We start from the raw sequence: 13701 nt of genomic DNA on the forward strand, positions 1-13701 counted from the left end.
TTATTAAATTACTACTTACATTTTTTCATTTTATTTTTTTTACTTTAGTGTAAAATGTGCATGCTTAATATACAGATTTTGTTGCTTTTAATAATACTTATAAATGTATTTCCTAAAATATTTTTTTTTTTTTAAAACAATTACAGTGTTTGTTATTTTTTTTTTAATGAATTAATCAATTGTTTATTTTCATAAGAATTTTGTAAGTATCGCATATTCATATTTATTGGCTTATTGCACTCAAATCTGCACTGATTTTATGTTGATAAGACTTAATTATATTCATTACAAACATCATTAGCGAACATTCCAAATAACTGTATTTACTGTCAGACAAATAAATTGGCAGTCCACAGATATATACATATATACATATTTTCTTTCTCTTCTAGCGATCGTTTCATTTTAGTAGTCAAGATATTAGCGATATGCTGGTGCCTGAAACCAGATGTCATTGACAGTTTAGCATAATCATAAAACGAGTGACGCAAATGTTTAATCAAATTATATTAAGTCAACGCTGTGATGCGATTATAATGCCAGTCTAGTGCTTATAAACACAAATCATGCATCTAAATAAGTCCAATAGTAATCTAACATCGAAAACTAATCAAATGTCAGTTATGATTCACGATCTTGTCCGATCCGCGTGATGTCGTAAAAATCCGACAAAATAAAAAAAATAATAATTAATAATCGCCCGCCAACTGACCAGTGGGCCCAAATAATATGTGACACTTGTCAATATTTCGCTAATCGGGCCGTAAATATATATTTCCCATCGATTAAGGTTGTAACTACGCAAGCATTTTGTAACTGAATGATATAGATACTATACATAGTATATATATATATATATGTATGCTATAGCATTTGTAAAGGATGTCAATGCCGCACACAATTGTGACACTTACTTCGCTAATCTTATCAGCTGAAAATAAAATTAAATACTTGGAACAACTTGTTAATCGTATCTTTTGCTAGATACGTACAAATTGCAGTTGTTAAAAAGTAATATTTAATTATTGGGAAATATAAAATTATATTAAAATGATAGCATTTAGATGATATTTAAATTAATACTAAGATGTTTTCAGGCGCTGCCATAGTTTCCGCTTATCGGTGTTATCAGTAATCAGTAATTGATTTTAAAGGTAGCGTTGAATATTTATGACGTGCTGCCTGATTTATTTTATTAATTACTGCTTCATGGTATTTGCCTTTGGCTCCAATGTTAACCTTATCATCGGGGACTTGCTTTCCTAACACTTTTTCATTTGGCGCCGGCCCCAATTTTCAGTTGCATTTGGCCCGAGGCCGCGTTCGGTTCTAACCAGTTAGTTGTTCTCGATTATAATATATATAAATAATAGCTAAACCGTAAGTTCTGGGCTCGTTTAAAATTCCGTCGCTTAAAAATTAGATTACGCAAATTAGGAAATTATATACATATTCAAAAGTGTTTTGAATTTCTTGGTGAAAAGTTGAATTGAATATTGAGTAATCATCACAATATATTTATAAAAAAAAAAGTCTCCATATATATTAAACAGTCCGCTTCAGAATGTACATGGCAAAGTAAATTTAAACACTTTTTTCGTCGTTAATTGCAAAACTTTATCTAATTTCTATTTTGCTCGAAACCTGGACAAGCGAAAAAGTTAAAAATGTATCTATATTATATTTTATAATTGGGTGTTCCAAATATCTGATTTGAAACACTTTTTATAATTTATTTTTTGCTCAAGGTTTTTATACATTATGGTAAAAATTAGAGGTTTTCAGAAAACTCAGAATATATTATATTCCATATATGTATAGTATAGTATAGTATATTCTGTTTGAACAATTTAATTTAATTAATAAATAAATAACAAGTAAAAGGAGAGCAAAAAAAAATGTTTTGATAAATTCATTCATAATAATTTGAGTAAACATAATTATCTTTCAACAAAACTGAATTTAATTATCTTTATTAAATAGATAAAGTAATAAATAAAAACATTTAATGATAAATATCTAAATTTTAATGCTTTTAATTTAATTACAAAAATATATTTAAAATGTTACAGAAAAGTCTCTTTTATACTTACTGTTTTTACAAAAATCCTTTTAAAGTATTCACTATAAAAACTATAGTAAAGAAAATGGCTTATACTTTGCATTAAAAAATTCTTTTATAAAATTCAAATGAAAAACTTTTAAAACTTTCAAAACTTTTGAAGCTCAAGTAAGGACAATTTATTGAATAAAACCAAAAGCACGTGGAACTTAGTCATGTTGTTGCACTTGAGAGGAGCCATAAAAAACATTTACCAGCTATTAACTGTACTTAAGCTACTTGTAACGATAAGATATGGTTGGCATGCGCCTGGACAATCTCTCGAGTGGATTAGCCATGGCAACCGGAATCAAAGTAGCCAATCATATAAAGCATACTCAAGCACTAGTTTATCGTATCATGTGACCTTTGCAGATGACAGATAATAAGGCATATGCACCCGATACCGAGCCAAGCAGATCGGACTCGGTCACCAGGACGGAATCAGTTCAATCGCCACCATCTTATAATACTGCACTCTCGCTGAATGACTTCAACTCAAAGTAAGTAAATCACCTAAAATGTTTATTTTATTCAAATAAGTATAGAATTGGAGCTGAAATAGATCACAGATCAAGCTCAGTATTCTAATTGTTATTAAGATGATCTTGATCTTAGTTTAACTTTCGTAATTTTACATTTTTAGAGTAGAGAACTTTATAGCTTAAAGTAAATGTGTGAGTTCTTGATCTAAGGCAAACTAAGTTGGATTTGAAAATTGATGTGCTATGATAGATTTTGAATTTTATTTGATTTTTTTTTTGTATTTAACATTTATTTTTGGAAACAAACAAACAAACGGTAAAAAAATGCCTTCAGTGGGATTTCATATCAAAAAGGTATTTTTTGTCACTATCCAATTCGAGTTACGGAAATTTCAACTATATTTTTGACTAATGTAAGAAAATTTTGATTTCATCAACCATTTTCCTTTTCTTTTCCTTACGTATTTATAACTGGGATTTCCGTAGGCTTCTTCTTATTAGTAACATTTTCAATATTATCATATCTTCGAGAAATCTCTAAGTGTACTTAAATTTGTCAAATGTATCTTATAATAATAAGTAAATGTTTGTAGTCCCTTTTGAAAAAAGTAAAAGTAAGTATTTATATTAACTATTTGTGCTTCCAGGGTCAACTTAACGGAAAAGGATCAATTGTCGCTCGATGAGGCCGCCTACAATCCTTTTGAGCATCGGGATCCCAATGGTGCCAGTGCTGGCGGTGCTCTGGCCCATCTACTCAAGAGTTCGCTGGGCACCGGTATTCTGGCCATGCCGATGGCCTTTCACAATGCCGGTTTGCTGTTTGGCGGTATAATGACACTGATCGTTGGCTTTCTATGCACCCACTGTGTGCACATTTTGGTATGTAGTGCCAATCAAGCAGAAAGCTTTTTAACACCTGGCTTATTGGTTGCTTCGGTTGCTATTGACGCAATTGAGGAGATTTACTTAGTCGGTGGCTTAAGTAGCTCAAGGCCCGGACAAAGTAATCAATTGGTAAAGCTTTTTTGATAAAGACGCAAAAAAAATTGCTGGTTGCGCTTAAAAACGCGCGCAAAATGGCCTAGCCAGATAAATTTGAAGTTTTTATGGATAGATGACAATTTGTGCGCTATAATCATAAAAATAATCCATCGTAGAAATCCAATAATAAACATATATGTCATACTGATATTCTTAGCCACTAAATCTATATAAATATATGTATAAATGTATATGTATAAATATATGGAACCACTGGAGGGGCAGATATATGGTTTAAGATTCAAATTAGATTAACAAGCAACAAAAAGTGCAAGTAAGTAATTTTCTACGACTAGATTGAGATATCAGTAGCCTTATCTGAGCATAGTGGCAGTCGCCGATTGCCTAACCATATACATATAATGATCGATGCCATGTACTTTATAGAGGTGTTTATAAATAAGTTGATTTCAAAAAATGGGAGCGGCAAGTGCGCAATTTCCATTTGGGTAAACATTCAGCTATTCCAACAGAACTTGAATAAGTATAGCTCATAGAACTGACTAAGAATGAACGGATTAAGAATAATAATATATGATATAAGGACTTACTGAAAACTAACTATTGCCCTTCCTAGATCCTTGATCCGAGATCCTAAACATATTTTATGTATTTAACAGTATCTCCTATGCGAGCTCTGTTTTTTTTTAGAGTATTCTAACTTGTTTTATATTTTCTATTCCTATTTTCTTGTTCATTTTTTAGGTAAAAACTTCGCACAACATATGTCTGGACGCCAAAGTTCCCGCATTGGGTTTTGCGGAAACCGCTGAGAAGGTCTTCGAGTACGGGCCCAAAAAGTTGCGACCCTATTCCAATTTTGCCAAGTAAGTGTTTAAAGAACTGGTCATGGTTTTGCTTCTGTTGAACAAATAATGTTGTTTAGAAACTGACTACATAAGTGATGAGATACTTGTTATAGCTTATATTCACATCAATATCATATTATTTAAATTCAGATAAGATAACTATGTTTAAGTAACACAAAGAAAGGTGGTTTCTTTTTTTTTTTTGGCAAAAAAAACTTTATCAAAAAAGTTCGGGACATTTGGGGACTGTGGACTTAAGAGTATTTCCGGGTCTAATGCTGACAACAACATTATGTTTATTGCAGGCAATTTGTGGACATTGGACTGATGGCAACATATTTTGCAGCCGCCTGTGTCTATATGCTGTTCATAGCGACCTCGTTTCACGATGTCATCAACTATGATGTGGGCCTCAAATGGAATGTCCGCATCTATGTTGCAATGACGGTGATACCTTGTCTATTCATCGGTCAGATCAGGAGTCTCAAGTTTCTGGTGCCCTTCTCCCTGATGGCGAACATCTTCATTGTGATCACCTTTGGCATTACACTCTACTATATGTTCGATCAGCCGCTTGTCTTCTCCAACAAACCACTGATTGCCCCTGCTGCCCACATTCCTCTCTTCTTTGCCACAGTGATCTTTGCCATGGAGGGCATTGGTGCTGTTATGCCCGTGGAGAACTCGATGAAGAAACCGCAACAGTTCTTGGGCTGCCCGGGCGTCCTTAATACGGCAATGATTACGGTCGTCTTACTCTACGCAATTATTGGATTCTTTGGCTATGTAAGTACACCTGATGATCTTAATAAGTTAAGTGTAGCATTAATCTGGAGGTCAAAACATGATAAAAAAAAAAAATAGGAATGTTTTGGGCTCAATCCTTCATACACTTTCTGAATTTCGAGCTAAAATCGCGTGTGCAACTTTAAATGAAGGTTTAAAGTTTAGGGAGCTCTGATTTTTTAAAATCGTGCCACTTTGATAAAGATATGGCATTTCAAAATTTGGGCACATCTCTAAAAGTTGTTTTAGGAACTCAGAATTACGTCTAAATCTTTGAATGCAGTTAAGTCATCTAAGTTAGATTATTAATAATGATTGTTTTGTCAATTCTAAAGCCACAGTCCGAAAATTCCGACACGAATATTTTCATAATGTTTAATTGGCGAATCTATTATGCAATTTTAAGGTGCGCTATGGAGATGAAGTACGTGGCAGCATTACGCTCAATCTGCCCCAGGGCTACTGGCTGGGAGATACTGCCAAACTGCTGATGGCTGTGGCCATTCTCTTCACCTACGGCCTACAGTTCTATGTGTAAGTTTTGCAGAGTTTATATTTGAGTTAATCAAGAATTAATGGGTTAATTTGCACTGCAGTCCCAATGAGGTGTTATGGCGCAAGATTCAGCACCACTTCCGGCCGGAGAGGCACAACATTACGCAGATTCTGTTGCGTTCTGGGATAATATTGGTAAGTGGTGGGATCGCCGCTGGCATACCCAATCTGGAGCCGTTCATCAGTTTGGTGGGCGCTGTGTTTTTCTCGCTGCTGGGCATATTTGTGCCCAGCTTCATTGAGACTGTGTATCTGTGGCCTGATCGCCTCGGCTGGTGCAAATGGAAGCTGATCAAGAACGTTCTTTTGGGCATCTTTTCCTTGCTGGCGCTTGTTGCCGGCGCCGCTGCCAGCATTGGTGAGATGATCAATCCGAAGGATAACTAAGTCGTAGTGGACACTCAAAGTAGTATTAAATGAGATGCAGGTACTCCTAATTCTCCCAAGCCATGTTGAGCATGACTAAAGGTAGCAGCTGCTGCTGCTCCTGCTAAATGATGGACTGCATTGCATAAAGATGATATTAATTCTTAACTTCAAACACCGATTATATATGCACATATATGTTTGTCTTATGTGTGCCTAGTAAGTACCTGTTGTATCTGTACATATACACATATATACATGTATGTACACAGACATCTGTATATGTATTTGTATTAAAAACTAAACCGCAATCCATAGAATTTATAATCATATACATTAAGCTAAAGCAACTTCTTTTATACGCATTGAATTAATAAAAATGTTAAATCTTTATAAATATTTAAATTGTTGCAATCTTGATAATTCTCTGCTGATTTGACTTATCTCTTACAATGCTTGCAATCTTTAGAGCATTTTAATAATACCCGATTGTGGTTGGAGCGAAGCTCGAAACTTACTGGAAAATAACATTATTACACACAAAATTGCCACCTCCTCTCTGTCTTTATAACACAAAAATATTGTGTATAATTTAAAAAGGAAACGGACTTTTGTTGGCAAGGAAATATGGAACTAATTTATTTTCTTTTTGGAGCTGGCTGCTGTACGGGATAGCAAATATTATTAGGTTGCTGCTTTGACTAAATTGTCTCTAAGCAATGAATGTGTAGCATACTTTGAGCATAAAATGGCTCTAAGTCGACTATATCCTTATAAATCTTCGTAGGACATGGTGCGTTAGCATCACACGATCCAATTCCATCGAATTACATTCACGGATTTAAGAAACCAAACACAGAAAAGTTTATCTTTCGGGTGAAATATAAGTCGAAAGCACAAAAACCCCGTTTTGTCCGAAATGATTTGGATGTCCAGTTGGCCAGTTGGTAGCCCTGAGTAAAACATATTTTTTGACACCAGTCAAGCCATATCTTTGTCAAAAGTGATCAGATTTTGACCAATTTTTCTTCTTTATAAATGGTATGACCTCTAGAATAAAACTGCTTTAAAAAAAAAGATATATACTCATAAAAGTATGCTGCATAAGAGTTTGTTGTTTTTTAAGATACTTTAAATGGCCATATCTTTGTCAAAGTCGATTTTGTCGAAATTTGTGTTTTTTGTTATGGTTTCCCTCTAGAATAAAATGTAATCTGGACCCCCTAATGTCAGAAATTAGTCATGCATTTTTTTCAGTTTGTTGCATTATTTTCCATACACATAAAAATTAAAATACAATAAATTGAAACTTAAAGCAAAATACAATTAAGTGGAATAGAATACAGCGGCGCGCATTTATAAGTATATTAATAGATATATAATAAATTTAATTTTTTAATTAATTTTTAGTCTGTGAGTGTGCGGAGTATGTGTGTATGGTGTGTGTGTAACTGGAGGAGATAAGAACTGCAAACATACTCAATGCATATGAATGCGATTAGCTCTCAAATCGAACCATGATTTTCAATTTCAACTACAAACTAATGCTGTGCGAAGCTTTGATTATATAATAATAATAATGAATATATAATATTGTTATTAACTGAATAATGATCTGATTACTTATTACTTCTTCTTCTTTTTAGCGTTAGAACTGGTGGCAGCCACTTCGTTCTTGCGCTTCTGATTCGACTTGGCCTGTGGCGTCGGCGCCGGAGTGCTTGTGTTACTGCTCCCCCCTCCACCACCCGGCGTCTTCGGTGTCTTCTTCTTCTTCTCAGCCCGCTCCTTCTCCTCAAGCTCGAGATTCTCGCGCTCAATAAGCGTAATCAGCGTATTACAGCGTCGTTGCAATTCCAGCGCAGTACGCGATTTAATAAACCAATCGAAACGAAATTGAGGTGAGGCGCTGTAATATAAATATAAATATATATATATATATATATATAACCAGAGAAGGTTTCATCCAAAAAGAACATTCCAACTCACCGTATGGCGGCACGCAGTTCCTCGTAGACGTTCTCCTTGTCGAAGCCGAGCTTGTGCAGCATGCAGACCAAAAATCTATCCTCAATTTCCGTATAATTTTTGCCTTTGTTGTTGCCATACTGCAGACGCAGCTGATGGAATGGAGCACGATAGCGGGCCATCTATAAAAAAGAGATAGGGGGATATATAAATAAAGATATATAATATATAAATATACATAAAAATATAAATATAAATATATATTTATACACATACATATTTCTTTTATATTCACCTTTTGATCTAGGGCTTTTTTGATGGAGAGGCGGCGTTGGATTTTGCCCTCACCTCGCTCGATTTGTCCCATGATGCGCTCAATGTCCTGGAGTTCGGTACAGCGTTCCCAGAACACAGCATTGTACTCGATGACCTCCTCGGGCGTTTTACCCTCAACATCCTTGGCAATGTTCTCGATGTCGTCGCGTCCATATTTTTCATTGGCCTTGATGAATTGATTGAAGTCACGCTTGGTCCACGCCGTGAATCCCTGCGAGAGCAACGACTCTTTCTCGAGCATCTCATCATCGCTGAGCGGCTCGGCCTCATCAATTTTACGCTGCTCCTCGCGCTGCACTTTGCTCGCCTCCGATCCGAGCTCCGTATTCTTGGGCACCTTGTAGCCGACGGTCTTTCGGAAATAGTAGATCTCCTGATCCAACAGCTCGAAGAGGCGTGGCGGAAAAAATTGAAAGTCCTGCACAATCGGTTGCTTAGGCGGACGTGGTGCTTTGGGTGCCTTTGGCTCGGAGACGCGGAGCGCCTCCCGGAAATAGGCATCGACAGCATAATTCGCTTTACGCTCACGCTTCGGCGGCTCAATCCAATTGCCCAGCGCATTTAGCTTCTGCTTTTCGCGCCAATCCTCGCCCTCGAACTGATAGACGGATGAACTGCCCGCCTCGCCGTTGGTGTCCATGGTGAAGGTGCGCAATGATGACTCGCCCATGCTGTCCAGCTGTGCCTTCTGTTCGGCCGTCTTCGCTTCGCCACGTTCCAAAATTACATCGATGTCCTCGTCCGTGATGTCCGTCTCTTTGGAGCTGAACACCTGATTGGCTCCAAAACGTATAATGTTCAGCATCTCGTCCTTGTTGAGCTGAGCACGATTGTCCACGAGACGACCGCCTTGAATGACCATCTTATCCAGTCGCAACTTCACTTCGGCCCGTTCCACAATCTTCTCCTCGACGGTGCTCTCGGTGATCAGCCGGAAGACACGCACCTGTTTCTTCTGGCCAATGCGATGGGCACGATCCATCGCCTGTAGATCCATCTGCGGATTCCAGTCCGAGTCATAAATGATGACAACATCGGCAGTAGCCAAATTGATGCCCAACCCACCGGCACGCGTAGACAGCATGAACAAGAATTTGGTGCTGTTGTCCATGTTGAACTCTTGGATCTGTCGATTGCGATCCTCGTGCGGCGTCTGTCCGTCCAAGCGGCAATAGTTGTAGTTGCGCCAGTGACAATAATCCTCTAGGATGTCAAGCATGCGTGTCATCTGCGAGAAGATAAGGACACGCGATCCCTGCTCCTGCAGCTTGGGCAACAATTTGTCCAGAATTGCCATCTTGCCCGAGTTGTACACCAGATGGGAATCTGTCGTATATGGTGGACCCGGTTCGGCTCCATCGAATAGATACGGATGATTGGTGCATTTTCGCAACTGCATCAGAATATTTTGGAGTCGCATCTTCTCCACTTTGCCCGCACCGTTCACAATGTCAATGTCCTTGAGCAGGACTTTTGTGTACCAATCGCGCTGCATCTTGGAGAGACCCACAAAGATCTTCATTTCCTTCTTGGGCTTCAGTCGTTTCTCTACCTCCGCCTTGAGGCGACGTAATAGAAATGGTTTGAGCACTGCATGGAGACGTGTGACAAGCGCATCATCGCCTAGGCAGGTGTTCGTGTTAAACCACTCATCGAAGTCCTCCGAAGAGTTGAAGACATCCGGCAGCAGAAAGTTGAGCAGCGCCCACAGCTCATGGAGATTATTCTGAAGTGGGGTGCCCGTGATGAGCAGACGATTGGCTGTCTTAAATTCGCGCAAGATCTCAGACAACTTGGACTTTTCGTTCTTGATACGATGCGCCTCATCGATGACCATGTAGCGCCAGTTGAATTTCTTGAACACGGACTTCTCGCGTATACACATCTCATACGAGGTGACACACACATCCCATTCGCCCGGCAAAAGCACGTCCCGTATGAACGTATTACGCGTATCCTGATCCCCAATAAGGCAGACAGCGTGCAACGATGGACACCACTTTTTGAATTCATTCACCCAATTCTGCAACGTTGACTTGGGCACTATGACAATATGCGGACCAGCTTGATTTCTACAAGGGAGTTTCATTTCAGTAAATGATAAGATTTGTTAAGTCTCCATTCGACTCACTTGAAGTGTTTTAGGTAGCCCAGTAGCGAGATTGTCTGCAGTGTTTTGCCCAGACCCATTTCGTCAGCGAGGATGCCGTTGATGCCATTCTCATACAGCGAGATCATCCAGTTTAAGCCACGCACCTGATAATCCCGCATCTCCCCCCCCTTAATGTAAGCGGGCGAGGCGTCGAAACGAAATAGTTCCTTCGTTGCCGAATCCTCGGCGAGTAGTTCCTCATCCTCCTCCTGCTCCGTTTTGCGGTGTCTATGGCTGCATCACAAATAATAATAATAATTATAATTATAAGTAGGCAAAGCTAAATAGTTACTCGGCGACATCTTTGTCCTTGTCCTTGTCTTTGTTCTTTTTGGGTCGTCCTTTTGGCTTTGTGGGGCTCTTAGCACTATTTGTCATGAAATGCGTAAAAATCTCCGTTTGCTTCAGCAGATAATCGAAGCGTCGGCTGCGATCCGATTCGATTTTATTGTCAAACTCGGCCTCTTTTTCACCCGAGCTGCTTGTTGCCGCCTCCGACGTTGTCTCATTCTAGAATAGATAACATAAAAATACACAAATGCAATTTTTTGTCAAGCGGCATGCGGCGTCTTTTTTTCGCACTCTTTTTCTCATTTTCTCTTTCGTGTGGCGAAAATTGTTGGAAGCGTTGCTTTGCTGGTTTAAATTGCACTTACAGAGTTTTCCTCGCTGGCTTCCACTGTAGCTGTCTCTGGTTTTGACATGTTTCCGCTATTGCAATTTGATTTTCGGCGTTTGTAATTATTAATTATTGAGTTTTCGAAATTATTTTGGTTTACTGAGAGCGTCGCGCGGTATTGCGTCTGTATGAGTGAACGGCAGCGGGAAAAAGTGGCGTTTGACGGAGTTGCCTTGAAAACGATTTATCGATGAGTGTACGTTGCTCAAAACGAGGGCTGCAAACGCGAACACGAACTATTAAAGCACTTTGACAAGAGTTGAGGGGTAAATTTCAAATTTAATTGATGAACAAAATCAAATATAACAATATTCAACACAATTCATATTTCATATATTAGCGAGTGCAAACACTAACTTTCAAATCTCAAATCAAATAACAAAATAATTTCAATTATTCAATAAAATAAAATATAACAATGTGTTTCTTAATTATTATTATTAATTACTTTGAATTTTGGTTACTTTTTCTTATTAGTAGACCTTGGAGTAGATTTGAATTATTTGCTTGTGCACGGGCAGCGCAATCATATCTTCCTGAGCCTTTTGCTCCAACTTTTCTAGGAGAGCCTTCTGTTTGGCAGATCGCGTTGCGCTTCGCTGCAGAATGATTTCGATGTACTCGTCGAGATTTATGTATTCGGAGTTGAATATTTTTTTATTTTTTATTTTTTAACCTACTCATTTATTTTATGTATGTATGTACAATATTATATTACATAAAAGACCGCATTTTTACAATAACAAAAAATTACTCTTTTTTCCTGCGAGCAAGACTCCCATAAAGATCGGAGATGCTTTAATGTATGAGTGTTTGTGAGTGTGTTCAGCATTCTCCTTTACACACACTCGGAATGAAATGCAGCAAATAGTTCAGTATGCGATTGTTTGGAATACATTTGTGCATGCAGATACAAGTGTGTTATATATATATATGCTGCTGCGTTAGTCGACTCTCGTTCCGTCATCTTGTGCCGATTCCGCTGTTTCAGTTGAGACGTTTCAATCTCAGTTACGCACTGAAAATAATTGGGCAATTTTGCTCGCATGACTTTTGCAGAACTCGTAGCCAACTTTGGCTGTTCTTTTGAGCGATTCCGATTTGCTGCTGCTGCTGTGATTGGTTGTTGTTGCCAAGGCCACATCCGCTGTGTTTTGTTGTGGATTTACCGTTGATGCTGCTGCCTGCAGCTGATGCTGGGGAAACATGCGACGCAGAACATAATTGAAGCCACTCGATGCCTTGTTGCCGTTCAATTTGAAGCGCTCAATGCCAAAAGCGCGTATCGCACGCGAGAAGCCAAATACCTGCGAGCTGATAAAAGCACGACGCACGGCCAAAGTGCGACCATCTCTCTGCTCGCTATAAACAACAATTTCGTCCACTTTCTACAAGCAACAATCAGTTTTACTTGTGTCACACTGTGAGGGGGCCAAAGTTCAAACTCACCATGATCTTCTTCATACCCAGATTGCGGGTGAATGTGGTGAATGTCTTCTTCACCGGATCCAACACAGAATCCTCAACAATTTTGACCGGCACATTGTTGTAGAAACGTGCACCCCACTTGGGCACCGGATTTGTTTTGGAGAGCAGCCGACGCGAATACAATTTACCATCGCGCACCTCGCGCCTAATTGTGTCCTCGGTAAGCACATGAGAACTGCAGCAGCACATAAAATGTATGGTTAATCGACAGACCTGTAAAATGTAAGCGATGGTGTTCGCACCTGGAAGGATTGGGGTAACGGTTCCAATAGGCAGAGACTACATGCTTCCAGCTGTAGTCGAAAACCGTCTCCGTGCGACAAGTGGACGCAGTGAGAACCATGATGACTGCAACAGTTTGACAGCAACTGAGCGAAAGTAAAAGGATTCTAGAGGGCGCTGTCACGCAACGAAAGCGAAAATCTTGTCCGTGAACTGAACTGAACGAAGAAGAAATCGATAAGCAGAGAGCATAAAGATATATTGTTGTTGCTTTAGCTATAAATAGAGACCGGGTGGCCTGAGCAAAACTACATACCTTCCCCCTTCACACTCGCAATCTCGTGAGTGGGTCGTGCTGTGTGCAATGCTTTATTTGTAGTTGTGCCGCCCGAGGCCTACTCGTCCAGAGACTGATAATTTTGGGATTTCTCTTGCTTTGGCGTTGTGTAACTGCGTCACTCAGAAATACACAGGGTGCTTCCCTCCAGCCCTCTGTATAGTGTTGTAGTAGTTATCAATGGAAGCGCTATTTTGATATACGAAATGCCGTTGCTGCTGTATTGTGGTTGCAACTGCAGTTTATATGCAATTTGTTTAATATATTGAAAACAAGATTTGCTCAATATAACTTAAACTAGCTCAATTAAACAACCGAACAGCAGAGCCAACCGGAAGCAGCTGATCGAAACAGTACTGCATAGAGTATTTTT

The 13701-nt window shown here is 38.7% G+C and overlaps 3 protein-coding genes across 5 annotated transcripts; 1 reads left to right on the forward strand and 2 right to left on the reverse strand.

Moving 5' to 3' along the window:
* The first annotated feature begins 1302 nt into the window (after nucleotides 1-1302).
* LOC6568919 (proton-coupled amino acid transporter-like protein pathetic) lies at nucleotides 1303-6551 on the forward strand. Of its 2 annotated transcripts, none has more exons than XM_001995383.2 (7): nucleotides 1303-1380; nucleotides 2477-2604; nucleotides 3234-3468; nucleotides 4336-4457; nucleotides 4745-5225; nucleotides 5632-5759; nucleotides 5822-6551. In XM_001995383.2, the coding sequence occupies exons 2-7, from the start codon at nucleotides 2477-2479 to the stop codon at nucleotides 6165-6167; spliced, it is 1440 nt and encodes a 479-aa protein (XP_001995419.1). In that variant the 5' UTR covers nucleotides 1303-1380; the 3' UTR covers nucleotides 6168-6551. The 2 variants fall into 2 exon arrangements, with proteins under 2 accessions (XP_001995419.1, XP_043070441.1); XM_043214506.1 differs by lacking the exon at nucleotides 1303-1380 and adding an exon at nucleotides 2342-2416.
* An 842-nt stretch (nucleotides 6552-7393) lies between these two features.
* On the reverse strand, nucleotides 7394-11406 carry LOC6568918 (chromatin-remodeling complex ATPase chain Iswi). Its single transcript, XM_001995382.2, has 6 exons — nucleotides 11259-11406; nucleotides 10895-11112; nucleotides 10582-10836; nucleotides 8410-10522; nucleotides 8136-8296; nucleotides 7394-8055 (listed from the first exon to the last, which is right to left on the reverse strand). Exons 1-6 carry the CDS (start codon nucleotides 11304-11306, stop codon nucleotides 7773-7775), a joined length of 3078 nt encoding a protein of 1025 aa, XP_001995418.1. The 5' UTR covers nucleotides 11307-11406; the 3' UTR covers nucleotides 7394-7772.
* A 510-nt stretch (nucleotides 11407-11916) lies between these two features.
* On the reverse strand, nucleotides 11917-13690 carry LOC6568917 (protein preli-like). Of its 2 annotated transcripts, none has more exons than XM_032741025.1 (4): nucleotides 13308-13683; nucleotides 13012-13209; nucleotides 12731-12944; nucleotides 11917-12669 (listed from the first exon to the last, which is right to left on the reverse strand). In XM_032741025.1, the coding sequence occupies exons 2-4, from the start codon at nucleotides 13110-13112 to the stop codon at nucleotides 12289-12291; spliced, it is 696 nt and encodes a 231-aa protein (XP_032596916.1). In that variant the 5' UTR covers nucleotides 13113-13209; nucleotides 13308-13683; the 3' UTR covers nucleotides 11917-12288. The 2 variants fall into 2 exon arrangements, with proteins under 2 accessions (XP_032596916.1, XP_001995417.1); XM_001995381.2 differs by having other exon boundaries at nucleotides 11930-12669; nucleotides 13012-13204; nucleotides 13308-13690.
* Between the last annotated feature and the right edge of the window lie 11 nt (nucleotides 13691-13701).

This window comes from Drosophila grimshawi, unplaced genomic scaffold (assembly GCF_018153295.1).
Source record: "Drosophila grimshawi isolate 15287-2541.00 unplaced genomic scaffold, ASM1815329v1 contig_131, whole genome shotgun sequence".
NCBI lineage: Eukaryota > Metazoa > Arthropoda > Insecta > Diptera > Drosophilidae > Drosophila > Drosophila grimshawi.

What these genes read in the sequence shown, in the direction of transcription:
- LOC6568919 (XM_043214506.1), top strand. Translation starts at nt 2,357, where the DNA reads ATGGTTGGCATGCGCCTGGACAATCTCTCGAGTGGATTAGCCATGGCA. An exon ending in CTGAATGACTTCAACTCAAA is followed by an intron (nt 2,605 to 3,233) that starts GTAAGTAAATCA and finishes TTGTGCTTCCAG; the next exon opens with GGTCAACTTAACGGAAAAGG. An exon ending in TACGGCCTACAGTTCTATGT is followed by an intron (nt 5,760 to 5,821) that starts GTAAGTTTTGCA and finishes TTTGCACTGCAG; the next exon opens with TCCCAATGAGGTGTTATGGC.
- LOC6568918 (XM_001995382.2), bottom strand. Translation starts at nt 11,306, where the DNA reads ATGTCAAAACCAGAGACAGCTACAGTGGAAGCCAGCGAGGAAAACTCT. An exon ending in AAGGACAAAGATGTCGCCGA is followed by an intron (nt 10,837 to 10,894) that starts GTAACTATTTAG and finishes TTTGTGATGCAG; the next exon opens with CCATAGACACCGCAAAACGG. An exon ending in GAACTGCGTGCCGCCATACG is followed by an intron (nt 8,056 to 8,135) that starts GTGAGTTGGAAT and finishes TTTATATTACAG; the next exon opens with CGCCTCACCTCAATTTCGTT.
- LOC6568917 (XM_032741025.1), bottom strand. Translation starts at nt 13,112, where the DNA reads ATGGTTCTCACTGCGTCCACTTGTCGCACGGAGACGGTTTTCGACTAC. An exon ending in CGTTACCCCAATCCTTCCAG is followed by an intron (nt 12,945 to 13,011) that starts GTGCGAACACCA and finishes GTGCTGCTGCAG; the next exon opens with TTCTCATGTGCTTACCGAGG. An exon ending in TGGGTATGAAGAAGATCATG is followed by an intron (nt 12,670 to 12,730) that starts GTGAGTTTGAAC and finishes TGTTGCTTGTAG; the next exon opens with AAAGTGGACGAAATTGTTGT.